The sequence below is a fragment of the Anabas testudineus genome, chromosome 11 (assembly GCF_900324465.2).
Source record: "Anabas testudineus chromosome 11, fAnaTes1.2, whole genome shotgun sequence".
NCBI lineage: Eukaryota > Metazoa > Chordata > Actinopteri > Anabantiformes > Anabantidae > Anabas > Anabas testudineus.
This window is the reverse complement of record NC_046620.1, coordinates 8,785,724-8,807,719: the sequence shown is the minus strand read 5'-3', so window position 1 is coordinate 8,807,719 and position 21,996 is coordinate 8,785,724. Positions and strand designations below refer to the sequence as shown.

The following is a 21,996-nucleotide window of genomic DNA, read 5'->3' as shown; positions in this document are numbered from 1 at the left end:
AGTGTCAACTTCCATTTTATTTGTTGTCTGAAAAAGAAAACACTCGCATGGATTGAGGGAGGATACGGTGTGGAGAAATCTGTGGCAGCTTCTAAGCGGTTGATGTTACTAAAATCTATGTTATTAAAATACTAGTAGTCATTTGGATGTTTATATTGTATTTTATGTAATGTGTTTAGCTTACATTACCCTACAGGATTAAGTAGCCAACAGATGGGTTACCTGGGCCATGTGTCTGTTATAATTAAAATGCTGAACTAAAAATGTTTATTCCGACATAGTGTCTACAATTAAACCCGTATCTCCGCCCACCCGGTGTCCTGCCACCCCCTCTCAACTTCAGATACCCCCTCCTCTTTTAACTCCAGGCGCAGTCAGGAGCCTCATTGCGACCGTGGAAGATTATTAAAGACCAGATAAGCCGCTCTGGGAATGGGACCACAAATTAGAAGCAAGAAAAACTTTGCCTTCTTTCGGGTCTTCCCACTCCAAAGGCATCTCTTCATCCAAAGGGAATAAACTTTTCCCCTTGAGCAGAAGACTAACCAGGTGTAAGAAAATGACAAATGGGATAAAGCTGGGATGTTTATTGTTTTCCTTTTCCAAATAGGTATGAAGGCTTTAAGTGTTTTATTTACGCACTTTGTTTGTTTGCTATTCTTAAAGAATAGATCAGTTGACTTCTGAAAGCATTTATGACATGCTTTAAACTGAAGTCTGGAGATCCTGTCCTCTCCACGGGCTCTGTCCTGGAATAAAGCAGCGGAAGTCTTTTGTTGGAAAGGCTGTGATTTCTAAAGGTGCGTCTCTGGGGCCCCGGTGTATGGCGCTGAAAGGTGTCGGCACAGTCAGAGAGCTTCACTGGTTTCCATCACAGCTACAATGGCAAAGTGGTTCAAGGAGTTTCCCATCAACCTGAAGAATGGTGCCGACAGGATCCGCTCAGTGTCAGAGTCAGGCTCGCAACCAAGAGGCAGTAAAGCTGGGCTTGTGGCCAGCATTGGTACCAAAACCACCGGCCCCAAAACGGGCCACCGCAAAGGTTCGTCAGCTGACAGCACAGGTGGAGTAGGTGGAGGAGTTGGGTCCCTCCTGTCTGGAAGAAACCGAAAGAACTCCGCCATAGAGCTGAGCAGAAACGGAGTCAGCTCCTCGAAGGATGGAAAAGTTTGGGACACGCTTCTGCCGGGGAAGAGTCGCAAGAACTCCAAAGCGGAGCCGGTGTTCGAGGAGCAGCCCAGACCCCTGAAGAGTTCTCCATCATCCAGTGCCTACATCAGCCGACTGATCCGAGTGGACAAACAGGACAAAAGCCCGAACTTCAACAGCGGTACCATCAGCAACCAAGTGGTACCCGAACCAGAGAAACCAGCCCCGAGCAAGACTGAAACTGTGAGTGACGGTCTTATAGTTTAGTTGTAGTAGTTTATTCTAAGGCTGAGGCTTACTCTAAAGGTTTAGAGATGGTATTTCTTTACATTTTCATTTCTTTCCATCTGTTGAGCTGAACAGTGCTCAGTTCATGGAGAGTGATCGAAGTAAATTCACTCAAGCTTTGAAGTTAAAAAATCAGCATGTCTACACTTTAGTGAAATTTATCTTTTAAAACTGTGTATATCATATGACCATTCTTCTTCCAAGAGATTTTTTTGTTTTACTTTAAGTACATTTTGTTGCTCTAATACTCAATTACCTTTACTTATGTATTTCTACAGTGTAGTATTACTATTTTTATTTAATTAAAAGATGTAAACAAATAAATATTTCATCAGTGGCACCTTTCACTCATTTGAGCAGTAATCAAACAAACTCTACTGCAGCAAAAATAATATGTGGTGTCATGAGTCCTAGTGACAATGAAGTAGCCAGGATCCTGTCCAAGCTCTGAAAATTGATATTATTGTTTCTGTTTCTCCCTCCCCTTTGTCCCAGCTACACCCATTGTGTCCACTCCTGCCAGTCTGCCTTTCTATCTCTCTTTCATTTCCTCTCCACCCCTCACCCTCACCTTCTCAGCCTCGAATACAAAGCTGTGGTCAGACATGAGGAATTCACCTTCCTCCTCTCTATGCAATCTGCCTCAGTAGTCCTCCTTCTACTACCCCCCTCTGTCTGCCTCATCCTCCTTTTTTCACTATATTCAGCCCCCCCCCAGGTGAAGGCTATCATGTTGTAAAAAGAATTGCGTTATCTGACACTTAGGCGCAAACCCAAGTCCCCTCCAGCTTGGCTTTGAAAAAAAAAAGGCCACAGATAGAGGAGTCTAGGATGAGAGTCTAGTGATGGTGAGAAAAGAGATAAAAGAGAAGAAGAGCTCTTTGTTTCAGAAAGTGAACAAATCTCAAATTTTTATCTCAAATTTGCAACAGCCCCTAAATTTGATTCGTCCTGTTCTAGTTAATGCGTGTTATCCTATGTCTAACTTTGAGTTTCCCAGATAATAAAGCATATTCAGTTATTTCCAAGGTAAAGCCAAGGCAGTCTCTCTAAATGACACACTTTAAGAACACTACCAGCCTGTGAAGCATCCGCCTGACTGTACAGTCAGGCAAGACGGGCTTGAAAGACTTTGTTAACACAGAGATATAAATGTGAAGACAACCGGCTTTACAACCAGGGGTGCCACGCATTCTTCCAAATAGCTGAAGCCTATCTTGTAGTTTATTGACATTAGTGTTACCGTTGTTTTTGTCTGTTCTACGGCTGCTGTACCTCTTTGTTGACACCACCTTGTTCCAAATACATTAACTTGATCTGAAACCACAGTTAATTCAATAAATAATGAAAAACATAGCTATTTACAGAGTGGTGTTAAGATCTGACGTGTTTCTTTGCTGTAGAGGATAATCTCAATATTTCTGGGGACTCTACATTATTAATTATATAGAAACGGATCATGTTACAATCATCTTGTCGTTATTTCATTACATCTTTTATACATATTTTTGCAGGTGATGATTCTTGAGGACTACGCAGATCCCTTCGATGCTCAGAAGACCAGAGAGCAAAGGGAAGCAGAGAGGGTGGGAGAAAACGATGGTTATATGGAGCCTTACGATGCCCAGCAGATGATTACCGGTAACAAATCTTTCTTGTAACTGTCAGCTGAGCATTGTGGCATTTCATTTAGTCACTGATTGCTGAATCTGCACAGCTGCTTTTGACACATATCCCGTGCCTGAATGACAGAAATCCCATTTCAGCCTCTCCAGGCCCAGCAGTGAGAACGTGAACTCGCTCCCCTAGTGCTCCACGTACCCCATGGGGTTGCCACAGCAACTGTGCTGTGTTTCAGACAATGGGTGCAGTTTCCTGCCTCCGCTTCCTCTTTCCTGTCTCTGTTTCCTGATACTATTCTCTAAAAAGGAAGCTGGCCCCCCTCTCCTAGGACGCAGGTCTGTGTAGAGCCCTATATGGAGCTGTCTGACCATTTATCAAATTTCCCAACATCCAGGATGACTGGTGTCCGTTGTCCAATCACATGGTCTCCTGACCTTTCATTCCATCAATCCATTGTTTTAACTAGAAGGGTCGTACAATAGCCTCCTGTGAACGTGAACATGTTTTATTGTAGTGCTCCCTAATAGAGTTTAATTCAAGTCAGTGTCTCTGCTACTTCCAGGCCGCCTTACAGAAGACTACAGAGGATATGATGCTGTGTCTGAGTCAATTTATGAGACTTAAATGATGTTGATAAAGTAAGCAGGAGCTATTGTGATGATTAAAGGAATAGGGCTACAAGATTGTGGCGTGTGTTGTTTTTAACATGCTACAGCAGCTGATATCAGAACAAAAACCTATATTTTAATGCAACTAACAAGTCAGTTAATTACATAGTTTTAGTTCACAGTCCGTAAAGTAAATAAACTAATCCTGACTGCTGGTTGCAATTGATATTCACAGCGTGATTAATGCGTGACAAACTCATTTCTGTTTAAAAATACTAGTTTTTCACATATGAAAACAGGAGAAAAGGTTAAAAATTAAACAGACAATGATTGTTACACAGTTGAATAACACAATGTAAGAGGTGAACTAGGCAAACAGATAAAAGAAGTGAAGTATAGTATAAAAAATAAACGTCTAATGTGGAAGTGTATATCTAAAAAATAACTGAAGCTGAGAATCCTAATTGCTTTTCCATTGGTTTCCTCATGTGATCTATGTTTAAAGGTGGTTTCTTTTATCATATGCAGCCAGTTCTGGTGAGATGTTCACAGACAGCTGCCGTGTATGTTCATTCATTCTCTGCACTGTTCTTGCCATTTGCAGCTGTAGTGCGCCCCACAGCTGCTGTTTGTGATGACATCCAGCTACATTACAGACATCTTAACCTGTAATCTTGTGTTTTGTACCTGCAAGAGATCAGACATAGGGGATCTAAGGACCTGCTGAAGGTGTGTGTGCTGATGGAGGGGAGTGATGGATCCGTAGAGGAAGGTCAGCCTGCACTCCTGCAGATCTATGACATCCCATATGAGGGAAGTGATGACGGTGACAAGGGGGCGGTCACACGACCAGAGCTGGACACGCGTCCCTCCACTGAGTATGAGCTGCCCTGGGAATGGAAGAAGGAGCACATTGTCAAAACTTTGTCAGGTACAGCAGACTGCGCTTTTAACAGTGCAGCCAGTTAGACACAATAATACCTGACACCTATTCTGGGTCACAGTACACAGGTTACTGTTGTTTGCTGAGCTGCTAACCAGTAACATTTATGTAACGCAGCACCAGCCCTGGCTCTTCTCTGCCTTAGATCAATATGAAAAAATGTTTGTTTAAAAACAAGTCAGGCCTGCTCTCACATTTATATTTTATATGCTACATAGACCGACAGCATACTGAATACCATCTCGCATGAAACATCAAAGCGCTTTCTTTTTATTTTATATTTACTGGAGGCTTCGGGATCCAGTTCAGACATGGACAGCGAGTCGGGTTGTTTCTTTGCATAAATTCATATCTTCTCTCATCACCTGTCTCCCCTCAGCACAGTTTGACGGTCCTGAACGCCCAGTCAAAGATGAGACACCTCACCCTACTCTCACCAGGCAGCCACAGCACCCACCAACCCAGCCAGTGTCACAGCATCAGCATCTGAGACAGAAAAGCTGGACCCAGAAGATCCTGCGATCCTCTCCTCCAACTCTGTCACCTTCCTCCAACACTTCCTCAGGAAACAGCCCTGACAACGAGACCTGCTGCGTCGACCCCTCCCTGCCCCTGGAAAAACAGAGGTACCAGAACTACTGTGGTGAATTTTTATTTAATCACCAATATCCCAAAATTAATTTCTGACAGAAGGAGAAGAAGACATTAAATTAAAATGTGAAAAAATATATCAGAATATGTGTTGATTTGTTTAAGATCGTTGCAATAACCCCCTCGCCCCTCACTCCCACCCTCTGTCTCAGCTGGTACCATGGTTGTGTGACTCGTCAGGAGGCAGAATTTCAGCTGCAGTCCTGCAAAGAGGCGAGCTTCCTGGTTAGGAACAGTGAGTCGGACAACAGCAAGTACTCCATTGCCCTCAAGTGAGTGTAAGCTGAAAGTGCACTAGTGGTGTCTAAGTGCTGTAATGAGTTATTTAACTCATAGTATTATTGGACACACACTCTACTTTGGTTTATGTTGTAATTGACTTTTAATTTATTAACTAATTACTTTAATTGACCAAACCATCTAAGGTACAAAACGTAAATGTAAAGCTATAATTAGCTTTAATTGTTTTAATATGATTTATTAACAATATAGAAAAAGTAAATAATGCCAATTGTATGGTTTTAAAATGTCAATAATAATAATGAATTTCTAAAGTTCTTGGTTCATTCCTGTTTCTTTGTTGATGTCCTTTGTGTGACTTAGGACAAGCCAAGGCTGTGTTCATATTATTGTTGCCCAGACCAAAGAAAATGGCTACACCCTGGACCAGAGTAGCTGTGTGTTCCCCAGCATCCCAGAGGTGGTGCACCACTACTGCACTCAGCGACTGCCTTTCAATGGCGCTGAGCACATGACCCTGCTACACCCAGTGCCTCGTGTCCACTGACTTCATCCCAGCCCAGCCTAGGTATACAAGACAAACAAACCTCTGGGTCTAAATGGACAGCATGTTTCCAGAAATAAGACATAACCTCAATTGTAGTCAGAGAAGCTCAATGTGTACTTTTACAGCCATGTCCTTGCTCTGCAGGTTTCACTTTCTTCTTACTAATCAGTATGACCCGTCTTTCCATTATGTGGCTCACTCTTGCCTGAAAAATGCTTCTGTCATCCAGGCTGCTGTTTTGTGAAAAAGGTAGAAGCTCAGCAGATATGACGAGGCACTTTTATTGATTAAATGTGACTTGGAGTAGGATTTGGACAGGGCTCCAGCAGAAATGTGATGTTTTAATGATCCAATGTGGCTCTATGAAAGAACACATGCTATTTTTGCCATTGTTACCATATAAACTGGAAACAGAAGTTTTTAGCTTGTGGTTCTCTTTCCCCCTCTGGTGGATGTGCTAGTACATCGCACCAACATGTCAGCACAAAGGATTTTCTTGTTTCTACAGTTTATAGTTGATAAAATCCGTGCACATAAGCATATCATTCCACTTATCGAGATGATTAAAGGCCCTTTATGTTATATTTATGCTTGCAGCTGATTTTTAATTTATGCTTTTACACTTTTAGTTTTCTATAACCACTGTTCCCGGAGGGTTTGCTCAGTTTTACTGTGAATGAGGGAGTTCTTTCCACTGCTTTATTTGCACTGTGAAGTGCAGAGTGAGTGATTCACCCTGATACGATGTGCTTGAAGAAGTAACAATAGTTACATTCATCTTCACCATGCCGGTAAAACAACCCAAGTATATCATTTGTTTTAAGGAGTTTTGAAAAAAGTTGGTTTCATTACAGCTAAAGTATAATTGGAAGAGTGCATGACAAATAGGGGAATAAAAGAGGAGTCAGCTCTAAGAAATGCATGTCTGGTCAAAATTTTGGAAAAATGTGTACTGTCTCCTAGTGCTAGAGCAGCTAATTAATACATGGTTATTGTAATGCCAGACGTCTTCTTCTTCTTTGAATGTTCTAAATGTAATGCAGACATTTGACATTGTACATGCTCTTATAATTTAGTGATATGCTGGAAATTATTTGAGTGACTTTCATCTGCAACACAACCCGATGTTAGCCCTCAACAATAAAATATGTCACAACTAATGTTAAATTTTATTATACAGTGGCAAGAAAATGTATGTTAACCTTTCAGAATTTGGTTTTGATTTTCTGCATTTATTTGTCATAAAACATGATCTGATATTAATCTAAGACAAGAGTATTAACAAATATGATGTGCCTGAAATAATAGATCAGATTAGTTTTTTCTTCTTTAGGCACATTATATTTGTTAATACTCTTGACTTGATGAAGATCAGATCACATTCTATGACAAATTTATGCAAAAAAACATGAAATTACAAAAAGGTTCACATACTTTTTCTTGCCACTGTATATGTTTATGGACATCTGCCAACTCCATGTCTCTTTAAAGATTTAAGGGAAGTCAGTTTGTAGTTTTTGGCAGAGCTTTCAAGCAGAAGTAATCTGAGGAGACACACCTGCTATACATTTTTCACTATTGTCCTTTGATATGCGGAGACTGGTTGTTCAAACTTTGTGAATCAGATTATAATAAAAAGGTGTCAAATCTCTGGAGATCCCTTGTGAGCTTCTCTCTGATCTCAATAAATCAACAACATAAACAACAAAATGCATGGGTGTTTGTGTCAATGATGTGTTCTCTGGAAGGGAACGATCAAAGCATCAATCCATCCCATCATCCCTAAGGAGCCGGCCTCCTCACAGATGCTGGAATGACTGAATGAGGGCATTTTTGAGCACAATGAATCTTTTAACTGCGGGAGCTTGATAGTGGTTTCAGTGGTTTGGTAATTTGTCTGGAAGTTTAGCACAGCGTTTTTGCTAAAGAGGGGTAGGCTATAATGTCGGGTTAAAGTGAAAAGGTTGGGGGAAAGGTCTAGCGGGCAGATTAGGTTTAGCAGAGGATCATGTTGAGGACAAACAGTTTACGTACCAGCAGTGAGCACCCCAGCTCGTGCTGTGTGTAGATCTGAGCTAAATGCAGCACTAAAAACAGACAGAGAGTAAGAGTAGTATCAATACACCCATGTCAAAGACACTTAATGTCAAGGAAAAAAGAGCAACTGACACCACCCCTCTCTCCTTTTCTTACCTATCGTTCGCCCATCTCCTTTACCTTCCTCACTCTGTTGGTGTTATCCGAGGCTGATATCTGTCTGCCACCGCCAACTCTCTGGGAAGACGCTATCACCGTTTGTTTCTATTTGGATCCAAGAGTTTGTGCTTTAATTTATGAAGGCTGGTTGTGTTTCATGCTGGGGCATTTTAAATCAGTTGACTGAAAACTTTTCTTCCTTAATAAAAACCGACATATATGTATTAAAAATAGTCTTTCTGCAAAACAATGTTCTGTTTGACTGAAGTAAATAATTAATTTCCCCACATAAAATTCTGAACATTATAAATGAAAAACTCAAATCATAAACAATATTATTTCAGAATTGGGTTGGAGTACACTACCTACCTGAATCACTTTACTTCCATCATTAAAGCATGTTCTTCATGACTTGGTGGTGCCAGAGCCTTGTAATTCATATGTCTTCTGACTCCTCTTGGGAGTGTGTTACAGTCATAAGGTGTCCCAGTGGCCCTCTATCAAGATGGATTTCATGAACCTGAGGAAAGCAGGTCTTCTCAAATTCTACCTAAGAGAGGACAAGCAAGCTACACCTTGAAAGGAATCAGTCATCAGAAGATACAGACCTGGAACCATCTATGCTACTGTATACTTGAATGAATAATTTCATTTTGTTCTCACATGCGCAGCATCCTACTGTCACGGAATCGCGGCTCCCCCTCTGGCTTGCACGACAGCTTGGCATGATCAATGCCTGACTCTCTCTGATGGACGTGGCAGATTGACATCTGGGTGTCGCTTGACCTGCTCTGTTGGTAACCGAAGTGTTCTGCCGTCCTTATCAGATGCTTCAGGCTCATTGCCAGTGACATGGCCTGGCTTTGTGTTGCTCATCTCCGTTCCTCACACAGGCAGCACCTGCCATGTGTGATGCATCAGCAGGGACCTTTTAGCTTCAATCAGCTCACCTGGTAAGGTCAGGCATGGCTTTAGATACTGTTTGAGCCATTGCTTGTGCCTGTGTGAAATGAATATGTGACTGAGAATTAATTAACAGCTCTTGAGCAATAACTTATGGAGGATATCTGCCTCACCCCGGTTCATTAACTAATACACCTCAATTACATTAATTCATCGATCAAACATCTACCCGCTCTCTTTTACCACATACAGACAGACTCACATTAGAATTTCACTGTATTTAACAAGCACCAAAATATGCACAAGATAACACACATTACATTTGAAATCACATAATTTCTTTTACCAAACAGCTGATATTTGAATTGCAAGTCAACCAGTACTGCTTGTAATCTTCCTATGTATACATTGATAATAATTGTACTTGTGTTGTCCTACTGATGCTATTATACCGATGATATTATATATTTTATTTCTATTTCACTGCAATTTCAGAGTGAAATTGACGTTTTCATGCATTATTTAACAGTTGTAGTTATTAGTCCAAATTAAGATTCCACATAAAACTTAAAATACGTGAGCAATGATGATGTATGTTTGACATGTGTGACAGATATTAGGTTGTTTTTTTAAACATATGATGTAATTTCTTTGTAGTTTTTTTGCACACCGTGTTGATTTCTGTAATAAAAATCATACTATATAAAACATAAGCCACATATTAAAAGAAAAAGTTATGTAAGAATGCTTGAAATGTCTTTAGCTAATACATTTTCATTGTGTGTTTAAATAATTAAACACTTGCTTGTTAGAATAAAATGGATTATTGTTGATTTTTAGCTTGCCTTGGCTAAATGTGGTAAACTGAAGGCAGACATGCTCGTGGAATAGCAGCATTTGTCATTGTATACATGACATCACACCACTAACTGGCATTTGACCTTACATGTCTGTATTCAAGAAGTGTTTCTGTTATTTTGTCCACTCTTTTGTTGTGTATGAAAACAGTTTATTTCCTGCCCTTTGGAGCAGGTAACAGCGGCTGTTAACACACACTAATTACAGGTTGTTAGTTTGCCTTCAGGCTTCAGCAGGGTCAACAGTCACGTACTGCTTCATTGTGAACTGTTTACCTACGTAGAGGCTGTGAACATCAAGCTCAAATATTCAAACCACCCAACCAGAGGACGTCTTTAGGGAACACATCGCCTTGAGGAATGAGAGCAGATAGGATGAACTCCGCCCATAGACACCAACTGACCTGGAATCAGTTTCATAATATTTCTCAAGGTAAGAAGAAAGGGTCGTCTGACTAATCTATGTTCAGTTATACTCAGAAGTGCTGGAATCCCTCTGTTTGAAGGAATAGCATTTCTCTCCAGGCTGCTGATCATATTTTTAAAATGACGAGCAGCTGTAAAAGCCAATGAGGTGGAAGAAGACGTGTTGATTTACTGATCTGTGTGTGCGAGTTAGCGAGCGAGACACTGAGGGACAGCTAAGTGTGCGAACAGTCACAGCAACTTGAACATTCCTCTGTGATTATACCACCACTTTCCAAGCTACATACTTCACTGACAAGTCACAAACACTCTATCTTCCCTTGCGCCCTCGCTCTCTGTCTCTTCCTTTCTTTCTTTCTTTCTTTCTTTCTCTCCTCCCCTCTGCCTCTCTCATTTGAAGAAGTTTTCCATGCAGATCCAAGTCAAACATCTGGGTCAGCTTATATCTAGTGGAACAAGACTTGCAGGATATTGTTGGCAGGATGTGTGCGCTGGAGCAGTCTACTCTGTGGGAATCCCCAATACACACACATACACGGACACTCACACTGCAACACACACTCACTGTTTGCTGACATTGTTTCTCTCTGAGCCATTCAACTTGATTTCCAGGTGCAGCGATTCATGCCTGACATGTTGATGAATACAGCATGACAGATTTCTGAGTATGTGAAACCAAACACGCCACAATTAACAGTTGGTTAAATGCCTTGTTTAATATTTTGAAGAATGCATTGGTTATTACCAAAAAAAAAAAAAAGATTACAAAATAGGCGCAAGAAAGGGGATAAAACATATTCTATCGTTCAACACTGAGTACATACTTACATATAATATGATAATCTGTAACTTAATATATGTTCACAAATTATTCATGTGCAAGAAATGCTCTACCTCCCTGGTATGCCTTCTGCAAAAATCTGACTTTCCTTCTCTCCAGTGCCTTCCTCAGTACATACAAGAAACTGTCAAAAGTGTTTTTTAGGTGAAAGAAGTTGCATTGTGTCCTGTTTTGTATGTAAAGTCACTCACTGTTCCAGATATGCTGTGGTATGAAAAACAGTTGCAGAGGGAAACACTACTCTTGCTGAATGCTCGATGTTCTGTGAACCCACAAACTACAAGCTGGCTCACTTCCCTCATGTATAGTTTGTAGTGTTTACAAATTGCATAAGACTAAAACCCTGTCCTTTATCTCTCCTGATTTACAGCTCTCTTCTCCCTCTTTCCACCTCTCCCTCCCACTCCCCTTTGCCTCTCTCTTCCTCTCTGATTGCACTGGTTCAATTTTTCTTCTCGCCTTTGCTTCCTTCGCCTGGTTTGTCATCTGTTTTGTACTCCAGGAAGAAGTCATTGCAGGCAACTGTGAGGGCGCCCATCAGAATGATGAACTCGGTGAAGTCCACCTCCCCGTCGTTGTTGGCGTCCAGGTCGTTCATCACCTTCTCAACAGCTTCATTGTCTTTGGAGTTCTTTAAGCGGGGAACATGGAGAGCGAGAGACAGAGTTAAGAATGTGTTCTCTTTTATGTTTGCGTGGGCACACAGTGTATCACTGCACAGGCTTGTTGCAGCTTGTTTGTCGCATACCTTCACTTGTGTGTCGCATATTTCCAAACAGCATTAGTATGTAAGTGTGCAACCACATATTTGCCTCTTGACACACTCTCTTACCCCTAGGTAACTCCCCAGCTCCTCTACTAGCAGCTCCTTTAGTTCGCCCCTGCTCAGCGTGTACTTGTCGCCCTCCTTGCCAGAGTACTTGTGGAAGGTCTTTATGAGCATCTGCATGGCACTCTCCAGGTTGGAACTGGGCTCCTTGGACATGCTATAAGGGAATCAGGACCAAAGGTCAGGGTCTAGCACAAAATGCCCGCTCCAGCCCCAGCTGCATGTGCGACCACATAGCAATCTGGGGAGAAGCCACCTCCAAGACAAAGTGATAGTTGGACAGGCAGAAAACCAAAGCAAAGAGGTCTTCTCCTTTTTAGATAAGAGGCCAAATACTGCTGTGTTTCTAGTGCAGAGGCTGACCCTAATAAAAGTAGTCTGGTCACTGTATGTGTGTGTGTGTAACCTTGCTTGGTTTTACATGTCAGAGGTTTGGATGGAAAGATGGAGGATAGCTTTGGAAAAGCTTTTCAAACACTCTTACACACATTGTGTCCGGCATCTTGGAGCTTCTTGTGCTGGACTCGTGGGGAGACTGTGCACACACAGACACAGACAAGTCACTGTCAACGATGCAGAATTCTCTATGAAACATGTTCAGTGTCTGTCGATCGGCTTCATTATTTAAAATATTGACCATGTATTAATGTTGACCACAAGTTAAACACAAAACATATCTCAGAGTTACTTTCGAAAAACAAGGGTCTGCGTAAACTCACTTGCCAGCAAATACATTAACTTGTGCACATGAGGGCACTCATTCGCTTCCACTCTCACTGAGTCACATTCATCTTTTAAGCTTTTAAGTCTAAGACACCTACCTACACATAAATAAACACACAAAATACAGACAGACTTAATCAATCCCTGCATGATTTATTTATCACCGGCTATCACGGAAGGAGACAGTGATGCTGATGTCAGTCACCGGTTATTGCTTCCTTCTCATCATGCTGCAGAGCACTGGACCAGAGAGGTCAGAGTTGGAGGCAGCGGAGACAAAAGAGGAGGCGAGTGGACACCAAAGCTGGCTAACTGGAAAATCTATAGGGGTCATCTGTCTCACTGACTGTCACAATACAATAGGAAACCATGGAGATGAAGAAGCTTTCAGTAATAATGTATATGCGCGTTAGGTCTCAATGATGGACAATACTGACATCGAAAATGTTTTACTAATAACATTTTGGTTTAAAAAGTTAAGTTCACAGATACATTTAAATGTGTAAATTTAAATGTATACACTTCCTGTTATGCTTTTTTTTAAAGCTCACACATGAACAAAAAGCAAACAGTAGCTTTTCAAGTTGAATACTCTTCAAATGACTAACACAGTTTTGTTTTCCACGTCCTCTAATGAGTGCCTATTACTCTGTTGCCTTAACGCCCTCAGCATTTTTCATTAAACCACTACTTGCTAAAGTTGCACAGTTAATAAAATACTCAATTTTATGAGGTAACCTTTATCAGATGCTGGGGAGAAAGTACACTGAACTAATCCCTCCAAGCTGTCTGTCTTACCTGACTGCTGATGGAGGGCCTCCTTTGTCTTCGAAGAGGTGCAGGGGACAGAGCCAAAGTAGAGATGGATGAGGAGAGAGTTTGCCAGTGGCTTAAATATCACCTGCCCCTCTCCCTCCTCCCCTAAACTCCTCTACCCACTTACACTCAGCTTCTGTTTCTCTATCCTCCCCCTCGCTCACTTTGCAGGTGCTTTCTCTCCCATCCTCTTGCCATCACACACACACACACACACACACACACAGTACGCATGCACATAGCAGACCACACGTAAAAACATATTACTATCACAGTTTTATTAAATATTAGCCATTAGACAAATTACATAGAATAAGCAAAAATGATACAACGTTACATGTGACGTCCGAATACTAGCATAGTGTGGTTTGCGAGACATGACTGTGGACTGAAATGAGTCCAAATGTTCACACCCATTAGCACTCGGCAGGAAATAAACACAGAATGATAAAAGTATGGCAATGATCCCATAATCATAAGAGCGGTTTGACCCAATGAGTGGTAAAAACACATTCATACACATGAATGTACGCTTCTTACATTCACTGGTAAGATGCTTAACACAGGCTTTTATCTCTCTCTACTGTATCTCAGGATGAATGAAACCGATTGTGTGGCAATGGAAATCTGTCTGCAAACACTCCCTGCTGCAAATCTCCTGTGTTTGGTTCCAGCTTGTCTTTAATCTACACAGAGTTAAGATTGGGTGTGGTTTATTGAACAGGACAGTAACAAAAGTGCCAGTTCATTCAGTTAATGTCTTTGAAACATAATCTAGTTCTCATAATTTACGCTGTCCAATTACTATTCCAGACAGGTTCAGATAAAACATTAACTCAGGTAAAAGGTTTTCCAGATGATGACTAAAGTGAGTCTAATCATTCTTAAACCAGGAATCGGTTTGAAGTCAAGTAATTTTAACATATCTGTTAAGTTCATTTTACTAGTTCCAGTTTCCTTTTGTTATGATTTTGCTTATGATGAATGGTAGAGAACAGAAAAACTATGAATTTTTAAATGAATTAGTGACAAAAACTGCACAGCATTTTAATGCCGGAGATACAACACACACGTCTGAGGCAATGCATGTGTTTAATGGCAAGCTGGTTGTAGATGACGCAAGAGAGTGATATGTTTCCATTATTCACCAAAAGTACCATGATTAGAAAATATTTTAATATAAAAAATGTATATAGGTTTGAATAAAAAGAAATAATGATAAAGTCTAAATAGCTCAACATGTCCAGTATGTTTGTTAGTGATACCTCATGCAGGAAAGTTGTAGTAAAAAGGCCGAGCAGAGTGAGTGTAAATGAGTATTTACACTGGGAGTGTTGCAGTGAGGCAGGTTCATCACATGATACAGGTTTATTTGTCTTGCCTATTTTGCTGCCAAGCAGTTTGAAGTGCTGTTGGTAGTATGCCCAAAATGTGTGCGCCTAAAGCACTACGACTGGCCAGGTAAAGGTAATATAGCAGGCCTGCAACATGAGCCTTTTTCTCATGGCTGCATTATTGATGATAAGACGATTTACAAATCATTAAATTGTAATTAACAAATTGCATATGTCAAGAACTACATTTTCAAGTGATCTCCATAGTGGTCCAAACAAGAAGGAATTAGGTTAAGAAGTTAAACATAAAGAGGCCATGTATAACTTAAATAATGACCATAATAAGTGTTAATACAATGGTAATATTTAGCAATAAGCTTCTGATAGAATGCAACATATTATTATTGTAAAAGACTACACCACATCGATTCATATTGATGGCTCAGTATTCGTTCTTCTTAAAATAACTCTGACAACAATCCTTCTGACACTACCACTTCATCTAATGGGCAGGATCACTGGAGCCTGGGATTACTTTGATGTAAGTGTTGGTGTCCGAGGGTGTGTTACCCGTCAAATGCCTAATCCAGTAGTTTCCCTAAGGACTCGAGGATCCAGTTGCAGGTCAAACGCGGCCTTTTAGTTTGAAAAACAAACACGCGACTGGTGCTAAAACCAGTGGAAAACAACAAGCAACAATGACAGTCTCCAAACAAAGGTCGTGTTTCTTGCCTTTACGGATCATTAAGCAGAATCTGATCACTGCAATACCATTGTTCGGAAAACACAATAAGAGAATTCTGAGTGAAAACTGCCACCAAGTGACACCTGTTACCAGTGTTTCTTTTACTTCTTGGTGTGGGTTATCTTGTTGTTCTCTACCAGGTCTAGTTCAGATTAGGTTGCACACTCTCTGACCTGCTCTTCCACTCACCAGCCCACTCCCATTGGACTATTACATCTCCCTTTTGACGGTAAGGGTCCTTTGGTGTGGATTATATCCTTGAACCTTAATTATTTAGCACCTGATCTTCCAGTTCTAAAACCTTGACTGACTTTGAGTGAATAGAATATATTGTAGACTGCAGATTAACTCAATATATGTAGGCAATACAGAAAAAAAGAGACAGAGCCCATAAAGTAGACTGCAAACAGAAAAAAAGGGTGTGACGGGTCATTGAGTACACAACGAAGATGAGCTGAAGAAATGCAAAGCTTCAGCAAAACAATGTGTTTATTGTCATGCCAAATCAGCTCCATAGCATTGAGTTAAAAGATATGAATGTAAAAATGTAGTGTTATTGGCAGATTTTCATGCAACTATTACAGGAATAGTTTGAAATGCACTAATTCATTTTCTTGCCAAGAGTCAGAGACACCACTCCCACACCTGTATCCAGCTGACCAGTTACCTAAACTTAGCAAATGAGCACTAAGTATAACACATTATAGTTTAACCATTTAAATCTGTAGAGCAACTAAAGTGTGAACAGGATTAAACAGCATAGAAATAACATGATTATTACTGAGTGGAGGTGTTTTGTTACACTTCAGCTAGATGTTTCCCCAAACAAATACAAGTCGACTGTCTCATTTATTATTTTGGCAAGAAAGCTAATAAGTGTATTTCCAAAAATGTCAATCTATTCCTTTAAACCATTGCTGTCTAGCATGTGTATGACGAAGGTGAGGTCTGCACAGTAAGCGATGTGGGGCGGTGTGAGTCAACTGTGGAAGACGAGATCCAGATAGAGACAAAAATGTGGAGAGGACAGGATTTTAACTAAATCTCTTGTCTGCAGTGGTGTGTTAACATACAATGACTCGGGGGTCATGTGTGCAGAGAAATTATACTTTGCAGTAAAGTATTCACAGAGATTAAGCATGCACATAATCGTGTATGTCTGCATGCTGTCATAGTATATTATCATAATGAGGTAAATGTGCTAAATAGTGGGAGACACATGCTGTACATATAAACATAGTGGTAACTAGAAGTACAAGGCAATAACTCGACTACTGTGTACATGTACTGTTTTTCATATGTAAGGAGTGGGGCTTCTTCTTTGTAGTGTTTTGCATTTTACTGATATTTTGTGTTTCAAAATATATTAAAAAAAAATTCTTCAGTGGCTTACCAACTTATTTTGGCAATGGTAATGTTGGTTTTGTGTAGTGTTGTAAACGTATAGTGTGATTTTTTTTTTTTTTTTGTGAACAAATGGATTGTCCCCTATGAGGTCGCCTCCTCTGTCTTGTTCTCCACTTTTGCCTCCACCTGCTCTGCGGCTTCCACCACTTTTTCTGTGTTCTCCACCTTCTTCTCTTCCTTCACGACCACTTCCACTGCTTCTGCTGCCACCGGTGCTGCCGGCTCCTCCTTTGCTACCTGAGGCTGTGCCTCCGCTACTGCCTTCACTTCTACCTTTCCATCTGGTTTCGCGTCTACCTTCACTTCAGCAGTTGCTGCTGCCTTCGCCTCTTCCTTCACTTCGGACTTTGCTTCCTCCTTTGCTTCTGCATTTGCCTCTGGCTTCTTCTCCCCTTTTTCAGGAGTGCTTTTGGCCACTTGTCCGGATGCAGCATTCTGGGCAGGTTCCTCTTCTGCAAGTGTACGCTGCTCACTGAGCGAGACTGCCAAGTAACCAACAAGCTTCATGTACTCCTCAAAGCCAACCTTGCCATCCTGGTTAGCATCCAGTCCCTGGCCCATGTTGTTTATCGCATCCTTGCTGTCCGTATCCTGAGTAGTAGGGATACAAAACAATGAGAGAATCATGCATGATGATGAGTAACTCTACCTGGAGTCTCACTGGTGAAATCCTGAAATCACCAGTCATGATTAGTAAATGAGCCCCAGTGAGTTGCTCTGTTTACTTTATAATACTGATAAGTCTATCATATTGCATTAATGTTCCCCTTCATTTACTATATACTACACCACCTTTTGGCCACAGTGCTCATGTTAAGTGCACAGGTTAAGACTGGTTAGTGCTAAATTGAATGACGATGTGCGCTTTTCTGTGAGAGGTACAGTGAAGCTTTCCTAACCGTCAGGATGTTGCTTAGCTGGCTCTTGACGAGGGTTTGGAATTCTTTCTTTCCTAGACTCTCTTTTCCCTTGGTCGACTTCAGGAAGACCTTCACCACGGTCTGAATTGCAGCCTCCATGATTCTTCTCTCTGGGCAAGGGAAGAAGACGAGACAATGTTGTGAGACAGATGGACAGGCAGGCACAAACAGCAGACCATGTCAGGAATGATTAAACTGCTGTTGCGTGCTGTGAAAGGGGAGGAAATTGCGGGATTATCTGATTCAAAACACACTAAAGTGACAGGCACATGCAGTGGAAAATGAAACAGAGGATCCCCTCGTGTCCCTGTGAGGCCTTTCGTTTCGGGTGTTGAGTCTAGAGCTGCAGTAGCCGAGGGATGGTGACGTGAGCTAAGTGGAGAGGGTGAGAGGGAGTCTGACTGAGAGACAAGCTGTGATGCACAATGGAAGTTCTGATCTTTGATAGGTCATCTGATCTGCTGAAGCTACCGAGGGGACCAAGCTTCACATTACCTAAGGGATTACCTAGTCTCTCCTCTCTCTCACCACCTGTACCTGCTTCTATCTTTCAGTACCCCTCTTTCTCCCATTTGCTGACCAGTGTCTTACCCTTACTTGCACCCTGCTACCCTTTACGTCTTTTAAAGCTACTGATTTCTCACTGTTGAACACACACATATGTTCAACCAAATGTCTTTTATTACATATTAACAGCTAGCTCATTTACACTAACAACTGCACAAATATGTAACAGTCTAGACTGTTACATGACTTGACATAAGCATACGTTTACAGATGTAAAGATAAGCTACAGACCTTGCTCAAAATGTAAAACAGTAGGTGATACATCTTTACAGGAATTCCAATCATTGCTCTCTCCAGAGATCACTTAGGAATTTAAAGTCCAACTCTGAGCGAGTTTGCCCCCTTGTTTCAACGGAAATGCTGATTTGTTCTGAGTGGTCACTTGTAAACAGCAAATTAATATCTCAATTACAAGTGTGTGTCACACTCAGTCACCCTCTAGCCACACAGTTCTATACAGCACCACAAGTACATGGTTAAGATTAGAACACGTGCCTGTTACTCTAATTATGCCATGAGAGGCAGAGAGCTCTGACACTGCATTTTAGAGGTCATTAAAATCTTAAATTTCACTCGCCTTTCAAATTGTGCATGGTGACCTGTAACTATTGCCCATTCTGTTGCCACATAAGCAGAATACGGTCACAGGGTTTCATGCACAGTGTGCATATCTTTTGACTGTCAGGGCAGCTGTTGAACAATAGTGATGTTATGATTACTGATTCAAAAACATGTTATTCTGACACATTATTTAAAACTCTGATCCCTCACTCAGTTATTTGTCAGTTCTTGTCATATTATAGGCACAACACATATTTAGTAGGAACTTTAGGGGACTTCTTCCTGCCCTGGTGACACACCCTCTGCAGCCTACACAATAAGGGCCTCAACGGCTCGCACTGCGTCCAGGCCAAAAATACCCAGCAAACACATTTCTTCTATTCTTGGACTGACGTTTCTGGTCATTCTCACATTAATTATTCACTCAGTGACCTGTTTTGAGGTGGTGTTGCCTGCTTGGATAGAGTCCCAACACGTGCCCTAATCTCGACAAATGACCTCACGACCTGCTTCACCCGTCCCACGTCAGAGCTTCGTCTTGTCCCACTCCGAAGACAAACTAATCCCAGTTATTTGTCTTAAAAGGCCAAAAACAACTGCACGAATAATTAAATATACAGGCCTACAACCAGAGGTTTCCCGTTTCCCTCCAGAGCCCAAAGGAGATGGAGTGTTGCGTTTCCAAATGGGAGAATGTGATACGGTATATGCGCAGAGTAATGACAATACTACCGCTCGTGTGCCATAAAATATTAACAGAGGAACAACTTAGGTTGTGGCTGTAAACTACGGTGAGCAGGTGACGGCTGTCTTTCATCTAATTCGTCAGCTAGTTTTGAAAATACAGACAACTGAATGCTGTGCGCAACACAGTCCACAAGCATCACGTCTGCAGGACTCATCATCACCACCACAAGCAATTTTAAATACGGAAAAACAGCACAGAAAGAAGTTGGCACAACTACACAAAAATGAACTCGGACAGCCAACATGTCACTCCTACGGAGCTCTTAATAAAAATCAGACAGTGCGCAAAATGTTTTGCGCAAAACCGAGCTTTTACGCGTGACCCGGATCCCGACTGCACAAACTACATTTCAGCTCAAACGTCTAGTCCCTTCAAATGACTTGAATTTTTGATAGGCAGTTTGCAATTGATCGGCATCTTGACAACTGATCTACACCAAATATCAAATAACTTTCCGACAAGGAGGCAACATATGGCAATTAAATCCGGCCAATAAAAGCGAAAAAGTACACGTTAAAAAGGCGAAATAGCCACAGACCGAGAACATTTACGCTTTTAAAGAAACAATGTGAGGCTAAAAGCCTTTGGAAACCGCCTTCATTGAAATCGTCCTGCAGTTAGACAGCAGCCAAGTTTGATGGGATGGCTTTAGAGTAACGTTGTATCAAACGTGGCAAAACGCAGCACTGAGAAAAAGGGGGAAATACAAAAGAATCCAGAAAGTCGCAGTCAACTCACCGTCTGAATATCAAGAGAGATGTTCAAATATACACTAATGTCAGTTTCTGTTCTCGTCTTCGCCTTTCTACGCCGCTTTCAGTCCAGATAACTTGCCAAACTAGTTGGGCTGCAGAACCTCTTCCGTGATTTACGCTTTTTTTTTTTTTCTTTCCTTAAAACTTTTCCCCCCTGACAAGTCAAAGGGCGTGTACCTGGAATAGTGAGAGGCTCAAATGGGAATGTGGAAGAGAGCGGGTCTAATTCGCTGGAAAAGGGAGTGAAAGTGTATCTAAACACTTTTTGTCAGTTTTATTGGAGTTGTCTTTGGCTCCTGCGCCAGCTGTTTCACGTCCTGTGTGATTTGTACAGTTTCACAGCAGCAGCTTGGACGAGGTTTGTTGTCATCCTCCTGGTCACTGATGTCTTACAGGGACTAAAAACTGAAAATATACTTAGATTTAGCACCAACAAAGTTTTCAAACAAACATAATTCTATTTGCTTTCACAAAACACAACATGAACATTTCAGGGTAAATGAATCTTAAGTAAAAATGGCACAGAAAAGCCAGTGTGGATGGCAAAAGTGACGCAAGAGCTAAAGCAGTCGTGCCAGATTCTTGAAAGTCTTTGTATTTTTTATTACCTCTACATATTAAATCTCAGCAGTAGTTTATATAGAGACGTGAGTTACACGACTCCATACTGAGGTTACTTAGGAAAGTCCTTGACTGCTAACTGAGGGGGCTCTCTCTATACAGACCATGTCCTCACAGCCCACATGTGATGGGAACCCTGCTCGCTTTGCTGCTGACTTTCCTGCTGCTGACTCATTTACCCATCACCACTCCTCCCACACTGGCACCTCTGCAAGTGTAATTTGGATACAAAGGTCACATTTACTTATCTGCTGAAAGAGCCGCGTTCTCTAAATCAGTTAGAAGGACCTCTTCTCTTTTCCAAAAATTGTCTTGGGCCTAAAGGCTGTAAAACAGCTGGGGAGCATGCCGAGCTCACATAACTCTGTCTAGACATTAATAAAGAAGGACACCACGAATTACCAGCAAAACAAGCACAATGCAATTAAACTACAAACCCCCAATTTTAGCAAAAACAATAAGTCCTCCCAAACATAATGTGACGTATTTGGCTCTCATATATCCATTACAGTATGCTCAGGCCTCATTGACAGACAGTGAAAAGCAGACTATACTTTTGCCTCACTGCTGCTTAACGCTTGGACAGGCAGCTTTGTACGGGCATTATGAACTTCTATGGAACAAGATATGGTCTGAATGGTGGAGCTGTGGCAGCAGTAACACATATAAGATTACAGCCACTGTAAATCATAGCTGTA

At 41.3% G+C, this 21,996-nt stretch overlaps 3 protein-coding genes and 1 long non-coding RNA gene across 8 annotated transcripts; 2 read left to right on the top strand and 2 right to left on the bottom strand.

Annotated features, from left to right (window-relative positions):
* Positions 1 to 384: 384 nt before the first annotated feature.
* On the top strand, positions 385 to 7,319 carry LOC113155021 (SH2 domain-containing adapter protein E). 2 transcript variants are annotated; one of them, XM_026349482.1, is made up of 7 exons: positions 385 to 549; positions 667 to 1,392; positions 2,952 to 3,078; positions 4,363 to 4,599; positions 4,991 to 5,237; positions 5,415 to 5,534; positions 5,866 to 7,319. In XM_026349482.1, exons 2-7 carry the CDS (start codon positions 883 to 885, stop codon positions 6,047 to 6,049), a joined length of 1,425 nt encoding a protein of 474 aa, XP_026205267.1. In that variant the 5' UTR covers positions 385 to 549; positions 667 to 882; the 3' UTR covers positions 6,050 to 7,319. The 2 variants fall into 2 exon arrangements, with proteins under 2 accessions (XP_026205267.1, XP_026205266.1); XM_026349481.1 differs by having other exon boundaries at positions 385 to 1,392.
* Positions 7,320 to 10,307: 2,988 nt separating this feature from the next.
* Positions 10,308 to 12,185, top strand: LOC113155023. The gene is made up of 3 exons (XR_003298091.1): positions 10,308 to 10,438; positions 11,775 to 11,937; positions 12,111 to 12,185. It is a non-coding gene; the product is annotated as an uncharacterized LOC113155023 (long non-coding RNA).
* On the bottom strand, positions 11,145 to 13,674 carry s100s (S100 calcium binding protein S). 4 transcript variants are annotated; one of them, XM_026349485.2, is made up of 4 exons: positions 13,623 to 13,674; positions 12,590 to 12,636; positions 12,105 to 12,258; positions 11,145 to 11,903 (listed from the first exon to the last, which is right to left on the bottom strand). In XM_026349485.2, the coding sequence occupies exons 2-4, from the start codon at positions 12,601 to 12,603 to the stop codon at positions 11,715 to 11,717; spliced, it is 357 nt and encodes a 118-aa protein (XP_026205270.1). In that variant the 5' UTR covers positions 12,604 to 12,636; positions 13,623 to 13,674; the 3' UTR covers positions 11,145 to 11,714. The 4 variants fall into 4 exon arrangements, with proteins under 4 accessions (XP_026205270.1, XP_026205271.1, XP_026205269.1 ...); XM_026349486.2 differs by lacking the exon at positions 12,590 to 12,636 and having other exon boundaries at positions 13,623 to 13,667; XM_026349484.2 differs by lacking the exon at positions 13,623 to 13,674 and having other exon boundaries at positions 12,590 to 13,242.
* A 227-nt stretch (positions 13,675 to 13,901) lies between these two features.
* Positions 13,902 to 20,804, bottom strand: s100u (S100 calcium binding protein U). Its single transcript, XM_026348807.1, has 3 exons — positions 20,661 to 20,804; positions 18,026 to 18,156; positions 13,902 to 17,717 (listed from the first exon to the last, which is right to left on the bottom strand). Exons 2-3 carry the CDS (start codon positions 18,143 to 18,145, stop codon positions 17,208 to 17,210), a joined length of 630 nt encoding a protein of 209 aa, XP_026204592.1. The 5' UTR covers positions 18,146 to 18,156; positions 20,661 to 20,804; the 3' UTR covers positions 13,902 to 17,207.
* Positions 20,805 to 21,996: the final 1,192 nt, after the last annotated feature.